The following is a 26551-nucleotide window of genomic DNA, read 5'->3' as shown; positions in this document are numbered from 1 at the left end:
CCGAAATCGCAGACGGAGGCTAGATTTAATCTATCTCCCAAATATGTAAACAGTCGGGTTATTAAACTTCACTGAAGTGAACGTTAGTCGGATTGGACACTTTATTAAGTAAATGAGAGTTTGTCAGCCGTGCTGATGTTGACCGGAAAATTATTATTAGGTCGAAGCTTTCGAACTACAACGTATATAGTAGGTTTAATTAGTTCACACGTGTTAGCAAGTAATGAAAATAACCTACTTGATTACAATAATAATTAAATGAATTAATTTGTATACAGATGAAACCCATAAGTACATATAAAGTTAATATACCTAAATACGAAAGTGTGTTTCTGACACAGGAAATACTGTGTTTCCTTATTTTATATCTACTTGTTTAGAAGAAGAAATACTTTATTGCACACAAACATCAAAATATACATAAAATTAAGAATAAACAAAAAAAACAAGAATTGTAGGCATGCAAAGGCGGCCTTATTGCTGCAAGAAATTTCATATTTTAGTTTCAACTTCAGCACTGATTTTGAAGAAATTTGGCATTGAGATAGACAGATTCTGCGCGTATCGAAATAGGACTATTAATTCCGGGGAAATGACTGGTCCCTAAAAAATTGATATTCTAATAGTTTGTTAAGTTAGTGTATTTTTGCGACGCGTCCTAATCCGACGTTTTTTGTACGTCATGACATCACATTGATACTAATAATAAATAGGTAATGTCAGCCCGTAACTTTGTACCTACGCGAGATTCTCGTTACCATAAAACTAACGCAAGAATTGAAAGCTAAAAATTAATTAATCACAGGCAAAGACATATTTTACTCCATTAAACGATAAATAAACACAGCTTAGTGTTGGAAGCGTTCAACTTAACTAAATTAGCGTTTCCCAATCACACACGGCTTTATAACAGTTAAAACAATGCGTTCAATACATAAATTGTGTTTCAGTGTCTGGGTGTTTATTTGTATATATAAAGTATTTATGTTTAATATTCATAAAAAAATTCATCAGTCATCTTAGTACCCATTACACAAGCTACGCTTACTTTGGGGTTGTTGGCGATGTTTGTATTGTCGTAGTATATTTATTTATTATTTATTTAATTAGGACATATCTGCATTAACTACCTCTTTTTTTAGGGGTTTTAGCATGTTCGGCCAAGCGGTGATAGACTCTAACTTTTCTAAGTTATGAGCGTTTTGAAGTAAGTAAATATCACTTGATGAAAAACATCATGAGGAAACCTGCTGTGAGTTCTCCATTATATTCTCAAAGGCGTTTCACGTGTCTTTGAGTACCTAGGTACGACATCACTAAAAACGAGTTTTAAAGAACCGACTTTACACTAAAATGTAATTAAACGATTGTTTGCAAAATAGGTTAGGTTAGCAACCGGTTAGTTACCGTGCAGGTTCAATAAAGGGTTGATTTGACTTTTAAGGTATCATAAAATTTACTCAGAAAAATTAATAAAAACTCAGAACTTTATTTGGCGTAAGTGAAGATTCAAAGTCGAAAATCATTGATTTCATTTCCCGTATCGTATTAGAGCTAGGAAGAGCGACGAGCAACGAAATTTAAAGCAAAGTTACTAGGTCAAGTGGGGGTTGATATGGAAAGGTTTCATTTGCATATATTCCAAAACTATTTCCTTCTAAACCGCGTAGTTTGTATTAAAATTTAAAAAATATCATTCCCTCTATTTATTAGGTTTGCTAACTGAAAAATCTGAAATAATTGCAGTTTATATTTACTGCTTGCCTAAGTGTTACAATAATTAAATATAATCATGTCTCAGATTAGCCCCCCAAACAAAAGAGATATTTATTTTTTGTTTATGTAGCATTTAACAAATAACTAATGATATTTATCTAGCTAACTAATTAATATTAATAATAATAATAAACTTTATTCAGCTTCCACACATAAGTAAACTAATGAAAACTAATTACGAATTACATTAAAACTAATTAAATCTAATTATACACTATTTTACAAACTAAATGCCTTATCGAAAGGTGCTTCAGCTGAAAAGGCTGCTACCTCAGCATGCTGCTGCAGTATTTGACAACTGCAGCGCTGATTTTCAGGTATAGCCTTGATTGGCGTCACGGATTTGCCGGGAAAAATTTAAGAAGATGCGAAGTGAGCTTGACAAGCAGAGGGAGTATACGGAAAAATAAAGTAAAATAATATACATAAAATTATCAAACGATACAATAGAACCACCACCACATAAATATATATATATATATATATATATATATACATATAAACAGATGTTACGCGTAAGCACGACAACAAGCAATTAATCTGAAAGATCCGGAATGTCTTTTTATTGATGAGTTTTTTGATTATCCAAAAATACCTTTTTAATGGCATTCTTGAACGAAATCATTGACTTCATCATACGGGCTGGAGGTGGAAGGTCTTAATAGTACCACGAAAAGCAGCAGTTCTATGACATGGCATTGAGATCCGAGGCGCAGACCTTGTGCTACGTCTTCCATTTTCGTGAGCCCATTTTATTTTTGAACGCAAATACGCAATTTCAAATTCAAATTCAAAATTTCTTTATTTACAGAACTTTAGGCACTTATGAAGCGTTCATACATATATGTTTACATAATTGTAAGGGTATGGTGATAACTTCGTTCGCCGACTTAAACATAAAGCTACGAGGGTTCCAAACGCGCCCTGGTCTAAGCAGACACCCACAACAAACTTAGCCGTTTATTTTTTTTGTTATCACCATCTCACGGTTAAAGTAATATTAAATTAGCATTCACATGGCTGGTTGATTCTATTGGTCATAAAATACAGATGTACAACAACCTATAATGTGGTTTGATCGGAGGCTTTAGCCGTGGCTAGTTACCGACTAAGATGTGCCGCTAAGCAATTTAATGTTCCGGAACGATATCGCGTAGAAACCAATAAGGGATATTAGCCCGCTACTATCTTAGACTGCATTATCAATTAGTACCAGGTGAGATTGCAGACAAGGGCTAACTTGTAGTGCAATAAATAAAATAACTACAGTACGTTTCCACAAGAAAAGGCAAAAGGCAACATTTTACTGAGCACCCGTAGAATTACTTTACCGGATGATAGACTGAACATGGCCCATTTTTGCCAATTATATTCAAAATTCCAAGATAAACAAAATAAAGTAAACTTCTAAAAATAAAATATTTACTGAGACGTTAAAGTGACGCGCCTAATTTATTTACGACGTCGCGCTACGTAGAGTAGGTATAATTTCTTCTAAAGGGCTGTATTATTAAAAGACTTGAGTCGCCATTATTTACAATGAAAAAATACACGATAAATCAGCGCCTGTGTTGTGAATATGTCTTGTGGAAAATGAGGATGGCATGGCTGCCGCGCTGCAAAGTTATAAGTTTTTTGAAATTACAATTCCATTCTATGATCAGAGTTAAGTTTTCTCATTGGCCTGAAAATGCATATAACAAATAGCAACATATAAGCAACAGCTAAAACTCTGGTCTGGTACACAACCTAATTAATACTTCAAATATTAACCCACAATATTTGATGGACGAATATAATAACTGGTTGTAATTTGGAATAGGCAATAATAACGCTTGTTACGCACTATTCAAAATTTTGCAGATAGAAGTTTCGCAGAAACTTAGGGATGTCAACGATTGATGAACCTAAATATCTTGAATATATTATTGATTTTTGTAGACCATTAAGCGCAAATGGCGGTCTAGCCAGCCGCAACCGTTTTAATTGCCGTTTAAATCTAACACTATACGATGTCGTGTGAATAAACGTATGTTTACTTATTGGTTCAGGAAAACAAAAATGGACCCCGCCATCGGATTTATAAAATAAATCCCGACGAAGAAAGCGGGCTAGTAAACTAATGTAAATAAAAAAAATAGTATTAGACTAAGTTTATTCTACGTAACAACTTTTGAATCATTCGGAAAAATTAACTCCAATCTGATTTTCATAGAGTGTCAATGAATGTATCCAGCATAAAATATAAACTTCAATAAAACTCAACTCAACTAAAATAAAACTGCTATCCATATAAACTTCAATAAAACTTTATGCTACTTTTGCTAGTTAGTAGTCTTGTTATAACCCGTCTACCTATCACAACATGTTAGGAAAGTTAGCGATTCAATTTAAAATAGATTTTTTTAAGTACCACGCCTAGAACCACAAGTAAACGAATCCGCGCAACCTGGACGGATGGCAACCCTATGCACGAGGGAAATGGCGTAACCTGGAACGCCACACAATGGAAAATGCATGCTCTGTTCGTAGTTAAAATGAAAATTTCCACTTGGCCTTCAAATCAATCTTTTGTTCAGTTAGCTTCCAAAAGGCATGTAGCCGATTGGAGAGTCAATTAAAACTAACGAGAATTGACATATTTTTTATACGACTGCAAAAACAGAAGGAGGTTCTTTATTCGATGCGTATCTTTTTAAAATACGAAATGGGTTATTCGTAATCACTATTCGAATAAAACTTATTTAGATTTATTCGTCTCGTGAATTGAGTCGTGAGTTTATAATGTACTATTAAATCTAAGCTAAGCTTTGTTTCTGGAATTAGAAGGAAGGAATGTCGTACTTGTCTATGGAATAAACGGCACTTATTAAATTGAATGGCAATATGATTCCCTCGTAAATTTTGCTTGTCTTTTGTTTCTATGCAAATTTTTTCGATCTTGGGTAGGTCTTGGAGTGACACCATCGATAGCCAATCGGAGTAAAACCATTTCGAAACTTAAAAAAACAGACACCCTTTTAAATATTCCATTGGTCGTTAAGTAATTATGTATGAGATAATAACAGAATGTGAGCTTTGCTCAGTGGCGTGCGTTGCAAAATGATATGATTCTGAATGAAATTATTAATATACTTAAATGAGAGATTCTTATTAATATTAATAATTTCATTCTGAATCATGCAAAATTATTAAACACATAGGTTTAACAATCATTGCAATACACTAGGTCATTGACCACCTAGGTGTATAGGTAATAATAAAATTAAGTCTTATTTCAAATTATTTTAGTACCACGGAACAGAATGGTTCTTAGCTCTTCATTATACTCGTATTCTTCGGGTACTCTTTTAAATATTATAGTCTTCAAGTTATTTTAAGAGAAATATAATTAAATATAATATAATGTAAATAGAGAACTATGTTTAAATACTGTGTTGGTGATTTATTTAATAACAAGTTTGGGATTCGCTTTCATAAGATAGAAAATGAATGTTCAAATATAAATTGTTGATGTTGGTAAGGTGCACCTAATGAATTTCTTGCCGGCTTCTTCTTGGGAGAATCTACCTTTCAGAACAGTGGCCGTGGTAGAGTCACTACAGACAGAATTACGTTTCATAAGTATTTATAGAGTAAGCCTACTTGTAATAATTTTAATTCGAATTTGTATTAACAGAATATTAAGAAATCAAGGAAATTACTTGCAATTTATATTAGTGCGTTTTATATTTTGTTTTTCTTTTAAAGTACCGATTTTCGGCATAAAATTATAAATTTCAGATACAATTACGGGTCAGATTTTGGGTACGAATCTATAGATTTTAACACGCATCAATAATTATACTTAGCTTACAAAACAATAGCTGTCTTGATTTCATTCCACAACGTTGTTTAACCAAGTATTTTATAAAGTAATAAAATCCTGCAGACGCCACAGTTTTCCTGATATTAACCTTAAATAGAACACTGAGGTAGCTTAGTAGAGATTGCCTGGTGTAGATTAAGCTCAAAAGCTGCAGTTTAAGCACGTATATCTACTGCGGCTACAAAAACTGCTGCTAAACTATTAAATTAGATTTTTAGATTAGCAGTAGATATTTATTGACTTCTTCTACTTTTTTTTGGTGTTCCGTAAATCAAAGTCAAAAGTCAAAGTCAAAGTCAAAAATATCTTTATTCAAGTAGGCCCACAGGTGGCACTTTTGATGCGTACATAAGAACCACACGGTAGTGAGATGATGGCGATAACCACATTCGTAAACTTAAAACTAAAGATACGAGGGTTCCAAACGCGTCCTGGTCTAAGAAGAAGCCCACAACAAACTTAGCCGGGTGTTTTTTGTTTTTTGTTATCACCATCTCACAATGTCATTTTAAATTATTAGAACAGCAACCTGGTTAGAGCAATAATTTACACCCAAGCTTTTTTATCGTTTACGTAGTCCTTTATACTATAATAGGACTTTTCTATAAGCTTACGTTTAATACAAACTTTGAACTTTTTAAGAGACATCTCCAAGATGACAATTGGTAGTTTATTGTAGAATTGTATGCAATTTCCTTTAAAACGAATTATGAATTTTATGTAACCTAGTAAATCATAATAAAACGAGCGATCACTTTGTTGTCTATCTTTATGTACCTACCTACTTAAGTCAAGGCTATAATAGGTCTTTCCTAAAGATTTTCGGATTTCACTATCTTGTGCAACTTGTCCGGAGACTTTCTGCGAGTCTTGACATAATCAATTATTGAATGGACGGCCGATTGGCGCCGTGGGCAGCGATCCTGCTTTCTGGGTCTAAGGCCGTGGGTTCGATTCCCACAACTGGAAAAATGTTTGTGTGATGAACATGAATGTTTTTCAGTGTCTCGGTGTTTATATGTTATATTATAATTAATTATGTATATTATTCATTTAAATATAGATCAGTCATCTTAGTACCCATTACACAAACTACGCTTACTTTGGGGCCTAGATGGCGATGGCGATATATGTATCATCGTAGTATATTTATTTATTATTTATTTATTTAATTCACTTATACACCGCATACGGTACGAGTATATCAATTTTAAAGGGTAAATTATTTAATAAATATTTAACATAATTGAGAAATAACAAAGGAATAAGCACATGGAGTATGCCGCTCTATGTTGCCGTTAGCACCAGCAAACAGAATACTTATAAATTCAATGAATAAAACAGAACGGGTGAAATGGAAACTGAAATGAATGAAACCAACAAAAACAAAACTGATTATTTAAACGTACATTAATCGGGACTCAGTATTATTACAAACGGCCAGTGTAGAACAAGTAATTATCTATCTTTATATATACATATAACAGGCTTCCAGCCAATGATGGTAGGCGGAAATTGTGCGAAACGTCGAGATTAAAGTAAAGAATAGAGACTAGAAACAGTGAAACCAGTATAAAATATCGCGATGATTTTACCTATTGTTCTCATTTCTCATATTCTATTCTTTTTATTCCACTACAATTTAGCCTTTGACTGCAATCTCATTTGTTGGTAAGTGACAATGCAATCTAAGATGGTAACAGGCTAACCTGTTAGGGGTATGTTAGTTATATTGAACCCATACTCCAAAATGGTTTCTACGCGATCTTGAAACGTGATAGTTTTGACAATTTTCTAGTCTTTAATAGCTCTATAGACGTAGGTACTAAAGTAATCCATAATAGGAAGCTGGTATCGCGTGTAGAAACCTTGCTTGATCTCTCTATGATAATCTGGCAAAGTTTTTTACACGTCGTCGTACACGACTCATTTTGTAAATAAGGTATTTTTCACCGACTTACGAGTACAAAAAAGGAGAACTTTTTATGTTTGTTACCTTAGAGCGCTGTTATTTATTGATCGATCTGAAAAAATATTCTTTTGTTTGAAACGGTATTGTAACCTTCCAAGTGGTACCGTTTTCATTCAAGTCAAGGTATGTTAAGGGACTCGGGAGAAATCGAGGGAACTCTTCTAATATTATAGTACCTATAGCGATCTAAGTAAATGTTGCAACTTGAGCCTTTGTTTTCGAAATTGGAATTTATGGTATATAGTTCGTTAGCAATTTATGCTCGTCACAATAACGATGCTGAGGGTGAAGTTCCGGGAGAACTTCTCAGCCATTAACGCCCCAAGTTCGGAAAAAGAAATATTTGTAAATGGTTATGAGACCTAAATAATATTTAATAAAACTCAGATAACTGCATATAGAGCCACCAAAAAGCGTGGAAAAAAACTTGATATATTATAAGTTAAAATTTTCTACAGCATTTTTAAGTCGGTGCCACGTAAAATGTAGAACATTACTGGTGCCTTCCCTGGTACTATATAAACGGAATACGAAGTATACCTAGTAATTTTAAAAATGTTGTAGAAAATATTTATTTCTTGCTTTCTAGTTGTACAACAAAGTCGGTTTTTATTAAATTTTTTTTATGAAACTAAGTATGACAAAACGCTGTTTTTTTACTTTATAAGAACTTTTTATTTAAAGGTACAAAATTTAACGCGCAAAAAACGCATATAATAACGCATAATAATAATTGTATGCACTGGCGTAATAAGAAAAGAAATATAGAGCCAAAAAAATATTTTGTTATTTTTGACTGTCCGTCGTGTTTGTAGCCAGCTCAAACTATGGAATGGATTTAAATTTAATTTTTCATAGCTATTCTGATGTTTTCGGGTATTTTTTATTTGCAAAAAACAGTTCGCTTCAGGATAGGGGATTCATTTTTTATTCATGTTAATCCTAAGCTCCGTCCAATCTGAACCGATTTCAATAAATTGATTTTCGTTGGAAAAATATTATCAGTTTATTTTTTTCTTAATTGAATAAAGATCTTATAAAAATTGTTGGAGACAGAAGACAAGACTCCTCAACGGACAGCAGCACACCAATCTCTTAAGAGACTCGAGACTTGACAGCACTTAAAGAAGATTATGTATGCATGTACATACATAATCTTCTTAGTCTTGGCCGCTAGCCAGTTGCCATGGAGTTTTTTTGAAATAAACTTCTGCATAAATAAGTCTACTAAGATTCAACTAATTCAATCCTAGTGTATAACGATAACAAGGAGTTAGTAATTTTTAGTAAGGAGAATTCGGGATAAGTATAATATTTAGTAGTTGGGATTTAATAGGCCTATTATCCTCAAAAGTCGGGGGATTGATTTTGTATTAAGAGATTCTGTTTGTATTTGGAACCGCTACTAAATTGCACCTAAGAGAATTATTTGCAGTAATTTGTGATAGCTCTTCTTTATACTTCATGTTATTTGTTTTGCCCCAGAGACTGACTTTTGCGTTGTTAATGTTTACGTGACTGAAGGTTTCTAATGATGGGCGATAAAGATATACCTAATTTGCTCATACCTAATTGGACTGCTAAAATGTGTTGAAAAAAGTAACACCACAATCTTTACTTACCTAACTTTGATATTCTGAAGCTGCGTTCATATGATTGAGTACGCTAATTAAAGAAACATTTCATTATGATTTGAAGGTTGGATAACATTTATTGAGGACGCTGCCATTCATATATATAATACGGTTAAAGCCACAGATCAAAGCTAGAAATCAACGCGGCTTGATTAAATCTAAGGAATATGATTTGTTGATAACTTTCTATATGAACAATAATAAACTCAACGGCGCCTCTTTAAATAGCCAATAACAATTGATGTTCTGTCTAACGTCAACAGAACGGACGGGAAGTATAAAAAAAGTACAAAAAGTATATAAAAGTTTATTGATCATAAAAATCGTCACCCCGTCAAATCAGGTCGGGGAGGGTGACTATCTGATACGTCAAGTGGGATGCGACTTGCGAGATACATACACATCAATAAAAAACCTATTTATCAAATGGTCCTGAACACAGTTATAAAGTGACTTACTGTTATAGCTCGTAAAATATAAGTCAATAAGACCGAAGACGACTTAGAAATCGGAACTAATGTAAAAGCCTCGAAATCTTAACTAAGATTTATATTCACATTTATTACTTTATGATTCTCTGCCACAAGTTCAAATAAATAGCTCCTAAGTAAAAGTATTAAAATTGTGAAGTTACACAATTTATGCAGATCGCACTGCCGTGATTCCGCTATATAAAGTAGCATAACATTCTTAGAAGAACCTACTTCAAAGCCTTATTGGCAGTGAAAAAGCTTAGTAAATTCCGTAAGAAACAAAATAACATCAGTTATGTTCACTTTTATTTTTAAGTGACTACCACAAAGTTTAAATGCTTATTTCTGCCGCTAAGCAGCTTTATTGCAATGTTGTATTCACTCTAAAAGGCGTGGTTGCCGGTGTAATCACAGGCACATGTGGCTTAACACCTACGCTTAACATTGATGGACACTGTGCGGCATGTTTGTTCTCAAAATTAACGAATACAGATTTATAAGTTACAACTCAATATCATCTATAGATTCTTATAATAAAAGTGTAACTGGAATATTTCTGTACATTTAATATATTTTGAAAATTTTGACCGGGGGATGCTTTGTAATCGATACTGAGGCCAAAACAGATTTTTATTTAATTTTTGTCTGTCTGTCTGCCTGTCTGTCTGTCTATCTGTCTGGGCATCACGTGAAAACTACTGAACGGATTTAAATAAAATTTGGTATAGTGGTAGCTGATATACCGGGTCAACATGTAGAATACTTTTTATCCCGATAAGTTTCCTCCGGGAAGTGGGATAATTTTTTTTATCAATTCTACTTCATAGCTCCGGTAAATTTTGACTAATTTTTATAATTCTTTTTTTATTTGAAAGTGTATACTATCAAGCATGCTCTGTCTAATTTTAATGAAGATCTGATAAATATTATCGGAGATAAAGGACATAACTCTTCACAGATAACAGCAAGTCGCAAGGCATATGGGACAACGATCGAATGCATGCGTATAATCCTACTAAATACTAATATTATAAATGCGGAAGAAATAAAGTAATATAAATATTAAGTTTGATTATATACCTGCAAATTCAGTTTTAAAATATTCAAATTGAACCATTCACTTATAAGTTTCGACGGGTATAGAATAACACGTACGGCCGCGAATAACATAGGTTGGAAATAAAACAGGTCCACCTGGTAGGTAGGTAGCGCTGCAATTATTTTTTAGGTTTTTTGTAGGTGCAGACGAAGTTGCGTGGGTCAGCTAGTTATAGGTTAAATGTATAAGTAAAAGCTATATAGTCTCCATGAATTTGGTGTAGAAATCAATAAACAAAATAAGTTTGCAGAATCAAACAATCATTCTAGTAAGATCAATCCTAAGTCTTATTTCAATGGAACTGTGTGAATAATCTGTTGATAATAATCTCTCTTTGTTCATTGACTGAATGTTGGCAATTGGACAGTTATTAAATGCTTGTCTGACGGCTGCGATGGACAATTTATTGGCTTAGCGTGAATTTAGTAAACAAACGTTGTAATAAAGAACGTCATATCAATTAGGGATTTGCTGTTACGCAATAGCGTAACCAATTACCAAATTAACTATAAATTGATTCTTCTTCTTAGCACACACTAGGGGTAAGTTAAAGAGTCCTTTTAGAGTACAAATAAATAATTTTAAATGACTATGTGAGTTGGTGATAACAAAAAAGGACACCCGGCTAAGTTTATTGTGGGCTTCTTCTTAGACAAGGGTGGATGGTTTGGAACCCTTGTAGCTTTACCTTTAAGTTTACGAATATGGTTATCGCCATCATCTTACTACCGTGTTCACATTTCTCATTTTATGGACGCATTATAAATAAGTGCCATCTATGGGCCTACTTGAATAATGATATTTTTTACTTTGACTTTTTCAATTAAAAGTTTGCCACTACCATCTTAGGCTGCACTTGAATATTAATAAAAAAAATCTTATCACGTTCCTGTTTATTATAGTATGATGTTGGTATGCATAAAGAAGGAAGGTGCCATAAAATGGAAAAATCCTTCGCATTTATGAGTTATAAAAAAAAATTTGGGTAGGCAGCGCTTTTGTGCATGTATGAAGTGCACGCCACTTCATTTTGTACTATGTTCTACTACTTCCCAGTAGTACTCGCCGCATCCAAATTAATTATTTTATTTCTGTATTTTAATCCTATATTTTATTAAATCCTAAAAATGGTGATAAAATATCTACTATTACTTAGTTCTAATAATTAAATATGAATGTGAATATGTAGGTAGGTATAACTAATGCTGATTTTTTATAAAACACTTCGAGCATAATATTTTTTTTTTCCTTTATTAATCACATAAATCTCCAAAAACAGTTATATTTTAACGTTCCTACTTATTTTGCTATTTTAAAATTTAAGATAAAAAAGAAACAACTCATTACAACATGTATTTTTAATTCAACGTTGTAAGCTTAGCTATCCGAGACATATAGGTACCTAACACCAATATTAAATGTTAAGCAAGAAAATAGAATATACTCGCTCTTCTTATCTGGTCCAGTCCAATCACTGAACATTATTAAGGTAGTACCTAACTTTTATGAAAAAAACGAGAAAGCAGTAATTTTTTACACGTTTAGGTCTCCAAAACAATTAATTTTAAAAATAAACTCTATTTTATCCAATATTAAGTATTTGTCAAAAAAGACATTTGCGAAATCAATGCGCTACGGAATTTTGAGCGCCTTCATTCCGTTACCATTTAGCACATGAAAAAAGTAAATTCCGTAAATTCCAAATTTGAAATATTTATTATTATAAGTTACGTAAGTTTAAGAAATACTTGCCATAAAAATGACTGAGATTGTTCGATTTTTTGTCTGTTCCTTTGAGGTTTCAACTAATTTTCTTTTTTCCTAAACCACACGTGAAACAAAAAAAATATAATTTAATAAGAAAATATATTCCAACCGGTCCCGTCCATTTCACAATTTATGCATATAAATTAATATCAGAAATAGATAAAATAGACATATACCTATACAAAGAAGAAGTGCCAATTAAAAAAATATATATAAATCTAGTTTTGACATTTCTCTAGGAGAACCAAGTTTTAGAGGACAACATTGGCAGAGAAACTACACGGTTGATACAGAAATGAGCTATTATACCAAAATTTAAATATCAACGTACATTATACACAGTCATCAACAGCTATACAGTCTTATCTTAACATAGTTAAGATATGTTTTGATTTCATCTGAAATTCTAATAACCGTGTCTCTATAGGACCCCCTACCCCGCGAATTTGATTGGTGGTACAATTTAATTTCCGATAACGCTGAATGACGTTCTAGAGTACCACCCCTTTACATACCCCATACACTTTGATTAAAGTCTACTTCACTTCCACTCGTATAATGAATATCCGCCGCATACAAGGCACAGTATAATTTTACCGGCAAATTTTCGTATTTCGAAATCCCCAGCGTTATATCGACCTATTAATTAATTAACTTTCAACCATCATTGTACCTATGCGAGTATATACCCTCGACTATCGAATGTTATTGAACCTTTTACCCAAAAAGCTTTTAAATATTCTAAGGAAACTTCAGTCGTTCTCTCAAAGGGAAACGCCGGTGGCCCCCTCGTTTCCATAAAAAGTGTGTTACAAATTGAGTTTGACACTCTAGCAATCGTATACGTAAAAAACGTTTCATACGATAAATACCTGAATGAATAAGAAAGGTCTGTATGCCTATGAGTGCTGTAGAGAGACAGCGTGAAATGTGTTTAGTAGAATTTGAAAATCTACAAATACCACCAGACCAGACCAGCGGTCTAGGTCTGACCAGTGCGGTGATTATGGGCAAACCCTGCCGTTGCGAGAGTCTGGCAGTTGACTGGGATAGGTATAATAAATAAATATACAACGACAATAAACACATCGCCACCTAGCCCCAAAGTAAGCGTAGCTTGTGTTATGGGTACTAAGATGACTGATGTATATTTTTATGAATAATATACAAAAATACTTATAATATATAGATAAACACCCACTGACACTGAAAAACATCCATGTTCATCACAGAAACACATTCCAGCTGTGGAAATCGAACCCACGGCCATGAAAGCAGGGTGTCTGCCCACTGCGCCAGTCGGCCGTCAAATGTATGATCTTTACAACAGAGCGAAACGCTGTGGGAACAGACAGTTTACGGCTGTATACAATTCCAAATTTAATAATATAACGTTCTTGAAAGTCTTTAATCCCCGGTTCCGAATCCCTGAATGCCCGGATCCTCAGTTATTATTTTACGCAAGAGCGCAACTGCATAACTGGAACTGTTTTGTTTTACGCTAAGAGTTTTGAACGCACTCAACCAAATATACGTTTCAGAGTGCAAGTACTGTGGCTGTATCTTGGTTATTTCCTTATAATTTTAATCTATACTTCTATACCACATTATTTTGTTTGTTTGTACCGAATAGGCTCTAAATCAGCTGGACGGTTTTTAACGATTTCTGTATTAATAGAAATTTAAATTACAGGCTATAATTTATTAAAAAAAAATAGGGATCCTAAATTTAATTGCAATGATGCAATCCGAAATGGAAAAAAAAATGCCAATAAAGTTCATTCTTTGGCGAGCGTTTAGAAACTATTGATTATACACAAAAAATATTTAGTAGGTACAAGATTATTTAGAAAGTACCTACTCCTAATTACCTACAAAAATTCCACGAGGAAATATTATTAGCAACTTTTATAGTTGAGCCACAATATCAGTTTTAGTTTTAAGAGGTGGTGAATAGAACACTACGTTACTAGCTTTAGTTCGCAGTGTAACATAAACCAACAATTGCTATAGCATGTGTATAAGAATAAAATGTTAATTAAAATACAAAGGCGAAGAATGCATAATCCGAATCGGATGTTAGGTTGCTGTGAATCGGTCCCTACCTGTTGCGAGCACATTTAGAACGTGCCAGGAATACTAAGTGGGCTATCGGATGCCATTTCTTGTGGAAGGGTGCCATGTCATCACATAGCACCTAAGTATAATTTATTGATATAAATATTTTATGCGATACCTACCTTTTTTATTTTTTGAGTTGCCCTGTAAATAATGCTTAGTATTAAACTAGCCTTTGGTAGGTACTTTGTTATTTTATCTTGTGAAATAGAGAGAAAAAGAAATACCGACGGTTATCATTATTCAAGTATTAGTTTATATTTTTTTTAATTATGCACAACCTGCAGTCTGTTATCCTTTTGTTTTCCTTATCCTAAGGTTGCCTGGCAGAGATCACTACTAAGCTATAAGGCCGCCTTTTGTATACTGCTTCTGTCTGTGTATTTCTTTATTCTTCTTCTGTGTTTTTTGTGTGCAAATAAAGAGTATAAATAAATAAAATTATTTTCCTCAGCCAATTAATATCCCATAGGCTTTTTTGGTCATAGAACATGGAGATTGAGCATTCACCAACACCGTTGCTCCAACATGTTCGACTTTTTTCGTTTCGTTTACTATCACATTAAATTTATAACCTGGCTAAGTTTGTTGCGGTTCTTCATAGACCATGGCGCGTTTGGAACCTTGCTAGCTTTAGTTTTAAGTTAACGAATGAATTTATCACCATCACTTAAATTAGTTTAACATGTTAAATGTATGAACGCTTCATAAGTGCCTGTTATAAGGTCTACATCAATAGAACACTTTTGAATTTTATTTGAATAAGGAATAATTATCAGGATCGATAGCTCAACTTTCCTAACTTTTGGCAAATTAAATTTAAGTTTTGTAAGTATAACCTACTAGAAAAAACGTGAATCCACTCTAGTTAAAATATAGATCGGCACAACCAATCATTTTCAAAGTTGAAGGCAGACAGACAGGCACACATAGACCTTTTACGACCGATCACTTATCTAAAGTAAGTAAATCATGTGGGAAATGTTTTTAGTGTTAAAAAACCTCCACTTTTCGGTTGACAGAGGGGTATAGTTGTAAACCATTTCCTCTTTAAACCATTCCATTATCATCATCATCTCAACCCATTACCGGCCCACTACAGGGCACGGGTCGCCTCCCACAATGAGAAGGGGTTAAGGCCGCAGTCCACCAAGCTGGCCCAGTTCTGATTGTTGGACTCCACGCACCTTTGAGAAGATTATGGAGAACTCTCAGGCATGCAGGTTTCCTCACAGTGTTTTCCTTCAAGTGATATTTTCATTGCTTAAAACGCACATAACTTAGGAAAGTTAGAGCTTAGAGATATGTGCTGGGATTCGAATTCGGCACCCAGAAAGTGGAATCGAAGTTCTACCTAACGGGCTATCACCGCTTCACTAATTATAAACGTTTATTGAATCAGGTAATTGATTGAGCAGCGGCAAGGCACCTTTTTCAGTAAAACATATCTAACATACCGTAACATATCGTAAGCAGTTCTTTATAATTTTATTATAATTTTTAAATTCTTGCAAAATAGTGAAAACAATTTTTATTAATACATAACTATAACCTAAAATAAACTATTTAAAAACTAAATAAAATCTAAAACGTCCTCGAAACCACCGCAGCGAGGCACAGTTCCTAAGATGCTGGCAGCATTTCCCCTCTGGATGGCCAAACTAATTCTTGCAAATAAGTCCAACGGTTATAGTCAAATCTAAACCACTTTTACTGTACTATTTTGCTCTTTTAGATTTTCGCTTAAAATATAGACGAATAATTATTTGCAGTAGGTATGAAGCCGCCTTCAATATTTACATAGCACTTCGCTTTGAACACGTTTTTTGTTTCCTTTCATAACTATACATTATGCAGGCGTTTTAGAGCAACTATAATAACATTCAACATTTTGAAACACAAAAACAAAAATTTTGTTAAAAAAAAGTAATCTGTGTTTTTTATTTATTTAAATATAAACTCTATTTGTAGACTTCTACCAAGTAAAATGAATAAAGGAATGAAAGAAGAATAGAATTGTAAAGGTGGAAGCAGAGTACGAAAGAGGTTTAATAGCTATCTTTGATAGGTCGTTAGGATGAGGAAAACATGAGTGACAAACAGGTTGTGTAGTATAAAATAAATCTACACTCAAATATAACCGCTGCCGTTAATAGGACGGCTGGCGGTGATAGGGCTTCAGTCTAACTTTCGGCAGGACCGAGTTATATCCCCGGCACGACTGTCGTTGCGGAGCTATGAGCGTTTTTAATTTTACAATATCACTTGCTTTAACGGTAAAGGAAAACATCCTGAGGAAACCTGCATACCTGAGAGTTCTTTATAACGTTCTCAAAGGCGTGTGACGGTTACCATAGACACTTGGCCAGCGTGGTTGACTACGGCCTGAACCCTTCTCATTCTGAGATGAGACTCGTGGTTGATAATGATGAAAAATATAACTATATAAATATATACTATAATAATTATTATATATTATATTATAGTATATATATTATATAAATTATTATAAATAAATAATACTATAACTAGCTGTTGTCCGCGTCTTCTTCCGCGTTATTTATGTTTTTTTACAAAACCCGTAGGAACCATTAATTTTCCCGGGGAATTTTTGCTTAAACTTATAAGGTAAGTACTTTAATGCAGTATATGATTTAATGTAAAGTCAATAGTTTTCTCAGCGCACGTCAAATATTTATTGAATTTTATAGGTAAAATTTGCCGTGTATATTATTGCAATTAAAAAATTATAGCTAATGTTACTTCATAATTAGCTTTCCATTAATAAAAATCGGTGCAGTAGGTACTCATAGTTTCGGAGCCTATTGGTTAAGAACAAACAAACAATAGACAAACCGAATCTGACGAAATGTTACACTTGACATCATAAAATGAAATTGTGGCCATAATTTAATCCACAACCTAAATAGTATATAGTAGTTTGTAACCTTAGCCATGCAATCCCATGACGATATCTGCAGTTCTTCGTGATATCTGGCCAATGTGAACAATGTATCGGACATTCATTGATTGACCCAAATTGTCTAACAATAACGGGCAGCCAGTCGCAAGTCCCGAGCTTAAGCTTTTTCGAACGTTCACTTTAAGATACAAACTTTTGCCCGCGGTTACGCTTGCATTAATAAAGATTTTTTCAATTAATTCGGGTTGTGCTTTAGTTATTTTTCTAGCCCTATGAAACAGTACTTTTTTTCTAGATGAAACGTACCCTGTGTCCTTTTCTGTAACTCCGACAAGGTTTCATGCAAAATTTCATGATAATAGTACTATAAGTCTTTTAGACTTATAAGTTTAATCTAAAAACAAACATATTTACATTCGCTCTATATAACAATATGATTGGTACACGTTACAATTGTTTTGAGAATATTAATGAACTAGTTTTTGACTGCTGGGTCGGTCATGTTAAGTTCAAAACTCATAAAAATTTTAAGCCCCTATTTTGCACTCTTTTTTTCTAATCGGTGGCCTATTCGTCTAGGGTTTTGTCCATAGTTTGTGGATCGATTGAACAGTCAGTTGGTCGATCGCCTTTTGATTCTATTTATAAAGAGAAAAACATAAAATATAAAATGTCCTAATCATCCTCATTAGACTAATTAATTTCAACAGATAGGCAGCTCCTGTTACATAGAAGATGGTGTTTCTTAAATATTGCTACGGTATCCTTATTATTACGTAAATAAACTTATCTTAAGAGTAACGTAAATCGGATAAGTGGTCAAATTTTGACTTTTGGAGATATACACTTATGTGAATGTGAAAGACTTACACTAAGGCTGCATTAAGGCATTCGCCTATAAGGCTCTAGAGTTGACTTGTTTAAAAATAGATCTATCCTTTTCAACCGCAAACGTCGTGAATGGGAAAGCACTACTTTAAGACCAGTCAATGCAGTTTAGTTTAAAAATATGTATACAAAAGAATCGTCACCCTTGTTATTATAAAACCGGCTTTGTGTTCAAAAAGTTTAACCGACCTTGGTGTTCTGAAGGCAATCTTTGACTTCCTCTTAAACTTTACGGCATGTCGTCGTCTAGCCCTGGCGACGGCGCCCGCGAGCAGCGCCCCTTGGGAATCATGGTCACTGTCCTCGTCACTCGATTGCTCCTCGAGCAGTACTGGCGGCCTCGCGGGCGGCGGGCGCGAGCGACTCGCGCTGCCCCGGCCTGTACTCCACGAGAGCATAGAACTCCTAAGAGACCTAAGTGCCTCCGTTGTACAGGCCCTCCCGCTACGTCACCATGCAACAACATATCGGCGCACCAGTACACCGACACACTCCGTATATTGCACTCACAATAATCACCAACACGTTACGTGACGTAATATTCACACTTTTGCGCACTGTATCTATCTGTATATATATCTCAGTTCTAATTATTATTGTCCGCGAGGCACGGTGAAAAGCACGTGGTCAGCGTTTTGGTACGATGCCGGTATGCGCGCGCAGAATCCCGTCATTATCACAAAGCAAACATTGTGGTATCTCGCGCACACATTAGCGGCGCGCCGAGCACCCAGCCGTCGTCAATGCGTCTATTATGCGGTGATATCACCTGCTCTATCGCATAAATGAGCCAATTGACTGAAGCACTTTGTTTTCGTTTGCTCTAATAATGTAAAAATCGATCATACACGAGCAACAGTATCTATCATTACGATACAATTGTACTCATGTGTTATGTAAATCGATATTTTAGTGATGTCATTGAACTTGTGTAATGTCTGGCTTCAGCACGAGCTAACGTTTATATGCCATGCTTTAGCTTCTTTGAATTAAATAAACTGATTTTCCATTTGATTAAACCAAAAAATAGTTTATAATTATTAGATTATGAGCACTCTACTCAATGAATGATTGAAAATTTCATATTTAAAAGAATTGAGGGTATAGAAAGGTTAAGTAAAAGCTTCAAATAAGAAAAGATTCTGGACACATTGAGTTGACTTTGGTAGAGTCAACAAGGCGTGACCTTCACGGAATACTGGAATGTATATAGAATATTATAACATCGTATATCGAGGGACATTAATTCAACGTGGGTACCTACGTAGTTATTTATTTTAAACACTGCTAAAATTGTTATTGGCTCTCTTGTACCTAGAGTTCACACGCGAAGTTTGTCACGAAAATTATCCCAATAAAGATTTTTAGTTATTTTATTTGCATAAACATTTCTTGATCAATACCACAATATTAAAGGTCCTTATATCATTCGCTACTTTAAAATATTCTATAGGTTGGATCACTATTTCATGTATTATATTCTTCTTCCTACACAACTACATTTTGACACAGAACACGATTTACTGGTTTGATGATTCATATTCACACACTATTGTTTTCATCGGATTGTATTCTACGAGTTTGGTTGTGGTTATGCCGGGAGCGTGTTCGGTTGGGGACACATACACGTTAACTAAAGAGGGTCTACAAGTGTGCGCGGGCGCTGCCGCAAGCTCGTCTCGTGTCGCCGCATTCGTGCCGAAATAGAAATGCGCGCGATCGACGCGACGATGTGATCGACGTCCAAGGACCCGCATATTTTGAACCCTACACGGTAAAGAGTTTGACCTTCACTAGTTTGACCCTGTCACCTCTTGATGTACCTATCGTAATTCGAGCTTACTGATCACGAAACTAGCCTAGTGGTTTTTATTGCAATTACGGGTTTACTCATAGGTACCTCGGCCACAGCTCATCAATATAATTTCGAGGTAGTGTGCTATAGAAAACTTAAAAAATTTAATTTATTAAATAAATAAATTTAATTAAATACTTAAAGCTCGTCGACGTTACGTTTTTCCGGGGTTAAAATTTTACTTAGTAGTGACTCCTTTAATCGAAACTTGCTAGAGGCCTTTGGTGGCTGAACATTTTATAGCCTTATATGGTGACATAAGGGCTGGCTTATTTTTTTAACAGAGGCTAAGGCAAAAAATGTATTCGCAATGTTTTCAAAGACAATTCATAATATTTTTTACCAATGTAATCCATCTATTGAGTATAAACCATGTTTAATTTAAAACTTTAAAAGTTATTTCCACACCAAAATACATAATTTGGAACCACTGCAAAATGTATATGTGTAAATGTTATTTAGGAATTTTAGATTTTTCTCTCATTTATTTATTTACATTTTTTTTAATTCACTCCGCCGCTTTGGTCTTTTGAGTACCCGAGAAAGGCGGTCAGGGCTTCAGAGTGGTGAAAATCATCACTCTGGAGCCGGTTCAAGAACTACTGTCTTCTGTATACAACCCTTGCTCCAACAACCAAGCGAAAGCTTCTTAAGATGTTCATCGAAGCTATTTGCGAGAAGACCATTGACTTAAACAAATATAGGAACAATAACAGTAAACTCATCATTCACCATGGTGGTAATCTCGGTCCAAGTCCAATACTTTTTCAGCTTTCACCATTCCATCGAGGCATTATTATCATGTCACGTGATTTGCGTTTGCACAAATAAGGGCTAGATCTAGCTTCTTATTGATCATATGTTGTAATAGTACCTTTTCAAAATTCAAAATTCAGAATTCATTTATTTCAAGTAGGCCTGGTAAAAACTTTTGAAACGTCAAGTATGTCTGTTTGTAGTGACTCTACTACGGGTTTGAAACGCAGATTCTACGAAGAAGAAGACTGTAAGAATTACTCTTTTCCAACATCATTTTGCAATTTAACAATCATTGTTCTATCTTGTGTGAGTTGAAAGAGCATCGTCTTCTATACTGACCTTAGTTTAGCTATCGTCATATTTGAATACAACCTTCATTTTATGGGTTAATGATAATAACGATGAACACGTTTAAAAAATACTTGTTTTAAATTAACTTTTAACTGTCAGTGTGGGGGCCGAACAGGCGTAGCGAAAATAATAATTTCGAATAAATCTTCTTCACACCTCGCAACGGTACTCACTTCTAATAGCTTCGAGTTACTTCACTTAGAGGCCATAAGTGGTAGTGTACGTGTCAGCAAGCGTAATTTTATTGAGTAAATTCAATTTCATTATTTTTTTTAAAAATTTTTAAAAGTTACTTTTATTCATGTTTCGTCTTTTTTTCAGTAATTGATTAAGTAGCCGGAAATAGAACCAATTATTTCATCTCGAACTAAACAAATATGTATCAAAGCTAACATATTATTAGCAGCACAATAAAAGCAGACTCGGTTTTCTGTATTAAATTTGACTTTGAATTAACTGTCAACTAACAAGGAAAACACACTTTGTTAGTTGACAATAACAAGTTTAATAATTAATTTATATTTATTTATTAAGATAGTAATTCTGTTTGTTTTATTGATATATGTGTTATAATTAAATTATCTTTACCAATTTAGCCTCTTGAACGAACCCGTTTTAAAGTACCTACGGGCCTCTTAAGCTCCTACGTCAGTTACGTAAAATAATAACCACGTCAGTAGTAAATGTGTTATTTTTGCTTTTCTTTCTATTTTTCCGCGCTAATCTTAAGAACAGCTTTATCAAATTTGACCTAACCTTCACATAAATAGGCAAAGGTAGGTAATGGCAATCTTATACTACGTGTAATAATAAATCTATGTCAACGAAACTCTTCATTTAGGTATGTTAATTAAGACGAATTTTAATACATTGTTATCTAATAATATTAAAAAGTATTAAGGTATAACGTAGAAGTAGTAAGGTAAAGAGAAGCGGTGATAGCGAAGTGGACAGGATTTCGACTTCACTTTCCGCTATGCCGTATCCGCTACGTAAATAATACAGATTCAGTAATATTTAGGTATGTAATGAAATACATCAATATTGTTTAATTTTTACTTACAGCATACATTGCATTAAAATAAGAGGTATCTATTGCTTCCCTTTTCTTGAACTTAAAATCTTCAAATTTTAATTTTCTATTCTTTGTTAGACAAGCTTGAAGTAATTATCGTCATTAATCTTAAAGGGACAGGTTTAGCAAAAATAATGGAGGCTTCCTTCAAAAAAGTTTTCAAGTAGGTATCTTTTGTGCCCAATGGTTTTTAAATGAACTTCACGGTAAAAATTAAGACATTATTTTTTTATAAATGAACCAGTAGATATTTAGTACCTAAATATTGTATACTTTATCACGGCCATTTAATTTATTTATTTATTTATAAAACTTAATTTATTTTTACAGGCTTAACCTAATACGATAAATAAGCTTATTCAAAATGTAAAGAAAAACTTAAACTAATAACAATTATACCTTAATAAAAACGTAACTACTTCGTTCGCATTTGCTAACTCCATCAGTTACACTTACATACAAAATGAAATGCCCGAATTTGCCCGAAATGACCAATAACTATTATTTTTTCAGAAAGCATACTTTTATCTAAATAATAATTTGGAAACGCCTCTTTGCCGACTATCGTTGGGTCATTTGGAGGACCTATTTAAAGTTGACAAGTCGTCAACATCTGCCGTATTCTTGAAATTATATGTTAAGGTAATGGCAGGCGTCCGCCATCTCATTTCAAACCCCAATTACCCTGTCTTCAGTAACCTCTTCGCACAATATTCCTTTACAACAGTAGGTAGCCTCTGGGGTTTATGGTACAGTTCAATTTAGATACAGTTTCCCTAATCAACTTCGACCACGGTGGTCAGTCCAGAGAGACTTACGCGGGAGATTTATAGTGCAAAAGTGTGTGCGCAAAAACAGGTGATCACTTTTTTCTCTCACTCTTGTCGTCCGACAGGATGGCTCCGACACGACCGGAAAGACATAAGGCGCAGGACCAGCAGATTTACAAGCTCTCCGAAGCACGGGGCTGAATCACCGATAATACGGGTTTGGTACTTAGTTTTGTTTAAGAAAAACATAATACTATCAAGTGGCCCAACCCGGGTCGAATCCCGGAATTCGCGTTGTGCAGTCGACTATAGTAACCACTAGACCAACGAGAAAGTACAACTTATCGATGTACTGAAGGATAAGATTCTCGCGATATTCCCCCAATAAGCCTTTACGTAAGCTATAAAGAGCCGCTTTTTACCTAAATTATCCGATGATTATAAACAAACAAGTGATTTAGCTGGACGGATTAAAAGAGATGTACGTATGTTAAGACGTCCGCGGGGCGCGGCTACGGGATTCGCTAACACATCTGCCAAGTGATAAATCTATTTATAAACAGTAGTAACCGCGTGATCGACCACTTTGGGACGAAGGCTATTTTAAGCACAATAAAGAACAGTCACAATTAAACACGGAAGAAAATAGCGTGGTACATGCTTTAATTTTTCTACGCCTTATCGCGTGTTTGAAGTTAAAGCACTTTGTTTGTAATTAAACACAAGTACCTATGAATACTCAACGTGGACACGTCTTTATGGTCCATACATTTATTTCTTTACTAAATGTTGCGTATTGCGTGTCTGCGTTTGATTTTGTTTTTTGATGTGGCATTAAATTTAGTTGTAGATCTAAAAAAAAATTAAAGTTTTCAGTATCGCTAAGCCTTAACTGAGGGGTTTGATGCTGTCCGCTGAGGAGTTCTGTCCTCTATCTCCAACCACAGTTTGGGTAAAATTAAACACATATGATAACCTCTATAGTACAAAAATAATTATTTAAATCGGTTATAATTTGTCGGAGTTATGATGTAAAATCGTCAAACATTTCCCCATCCCCTCTCTCAAAGGAACCGAGCTTAATGTCGGGACAAAAAGTATTCTATATTACTTCTAATACTTCCAAGAATATGTGTTCAAAGTTTCATGACGATCGGTTAAGTAGTTTTTGCGTGAAAGCGTATCAAACAAACTTACATTGACATTTATAATATTAGTAGGGATAGGGATAGGGATGTAAAGAAAGCGCTGGAACTTGACTCAAAATTTATTACATAAATCGTTTGAGATACAGAAAGTGTCTAGAAAAAGAATGGTTGGTTTGGCATGGCATTTCGCTCCAAATCCAAGTTTCCCTTATAAGGGTAGGGGGCAAAACCACTCAAACATTTATCCATCCAGTTCCTCTTAAAACTCCCTTTAAAATATGACAAATCCATAACTAAGCCTCCACTGTCCTTCTGCCCGTCCATCCTTCTTCATGTCTGTTGGAGCTCAGTTGATGAACAGTTATAGAAGAAGAATAGAGAGAAGTTTTTTTAGTTAGTTTATTTCTATTGCCGCTTCAAGAACAAGTAATAACTATAAGTTAAAAATTAAAGGGTAATCTAACAAGAAACTTGTTTATTTGGTGTTCTTTGCTCGATCTTAATAATGAAAATACTTTATTATAGTATTTAATATTGCTGTGATAGCTTAATAACTTTACAGAGCAATCAAACATTACTTGCGTTAACGGTGAAGGAAAACATCTTCAGAAAACTGGCTTGCCTGAGAGTTCTCCATAATGTTCTCACAGGAGTGTTAAGTCTTCTAAGCGTACTTGGCCAGCGTGTTGGAGTACGGCAAAGCCCATCTTATTCTAAATGGGGACCCTTGCTCTATTGTGGGCTGGTAATGGGCTAACAATATTGCACCTTGGCATCTACGGAGTCCGTCTTTTGCATGTGCAATTCGCAATTAGCGGCTTTTTTTACTAAAGATGTAAATTACGAGTATATAGCAGAAACGTAATGTTACCTATCTCTATAAAGTTTGAAAACGTTTGCTTGGTTTATATAAAAAAAGTTTATTCAATTTATTCTTCGACGCAGATTTTTATCATAACATTTTAACGCCAAAAAGTTTATTCCTTAGCCCTAAAACGTGTTCAACATTTCCTAAATTGCGGTAGAAAAGTTAGGAATTCAATTACACAGGAATATTCGATGTTTAAAATTTCGACAACGAAATTTTGTTAAACGGTTTAATTAAAATACCCAAAACTCTACTTACTTTATATCGCCAGGACGGAAGTAACTGACAGCGGATTTCATTAGACCAATGAGATTGGGGATAGCTACTGCTACTTGACTCAAGGCACACGGAAATGCGACAGGCCAAGTTTCAACGTAAAAAAAGTACTTACGTCCAATCAGTTACTAAGTCATAAAATCTCTTGGATGAAACATGACATGATTCATGTATAAGATAGAAACATATTTTAAACCACTAAACATAATTCACATTAGATAACTTTAAGCTATTGTTAATGCGTTTTTTGACGTAGTTGGATATTCCGACTCAAATGCTGTGGTCAATTACTGGTTGGGATGCAGTAAATGTAGGTAATTTCATAATATTCGTCGTCTTCGGTTTTTCCAGAACATATTTAGTAATTTTTATAATATTTAAAATATTGCAGTCATACCTCTTTTATAATATTTGACATTGAAAAAGTCTGATCCAATGAAACTTTTCAAGCCAGCGAAAAAACGAGCCAATACCACGCACTACTTATTTTACCTAAAAAAAGAAACTACATTTTCGTTGTAAATGAATCTCAGTGACGTTAACAAAGAATAACATAAATTCAAACATAATATAAAAATATTAATGACCTGAACGGGTAACGATAAAAAATGACTAGTAACTGACTGCAGTCAGTGAGCCGGAAGTAGACAGATAGTTTGGCAAAATATTATGTTTCTGCCTTTACTGCTCGCCTTCGACTCAATATATCAATTCGATAAAAATATATATTATTGGAATTACAAAATATTACCACATGACTGACTTTAAAGGTTCCGAAATCTTTTGTAGTCGTATTATCAATCGAATTGTTAGAAACATATCAAAAAGGTTTAAATTAAATGAAATATATCTAACAGACTTCACTTGGCAAGCGTTAAATCTGCAGTCCAAGGCCTTTTAACGCATGCCAACGATTTTTCAACAGATAAAA

General features: G+C 34.2%; 1 protein-coding gene across 5 annotated transcripts in view; it reads right to left on the bottom strand.

The window, feature by feature from the left end:
- Positions 1 to 26551, bottom strand: part of LOC120623593 (eye-specific diacylglycerol kinase) — a 226070-nt gene that overhangs the window by 90081 nt on the left and 109438 nt on the right. Inside the window, exon 1 of one of the 5 annotated variants that reach the window (XM_039889638.1) lies at positions 18708 to 20127. The exons of the other annotated variants lie outside the window; for them this stretch is intronic. Coding sequence (XP_039745572.1) covers positions 18708 to 18916 — 209 coding nt within the window. The 5' untranslated portion in view covers positions 18917 to 20127. Of the gene's footprint in view, positions 1 to 18707; positions 20128 to 26551 lie in introns of those variants that run through there. 5 annotated transcript variants of the gene reach the window in all.

This window comes from Pararge aegeria, chromosome 5, assembly GCF_905163445.1.
Source record: "Pararge aegeria chromosome 5, ilParAegt1.1, whole genome shotgun sequence".
Taxonomy (NCBI): domain Eukaryota; kingdom Metazoa; phylum Arthropoda; class Insecta; order Lepidoptera; family Nymphalidae; genus Pararge; species Pararge aegeria.
The sequence above is the reverse complement of the archived record's forward strand: the minus strand, read 5'-3'. Positions and strand labels throughout refer to the sequence as shown.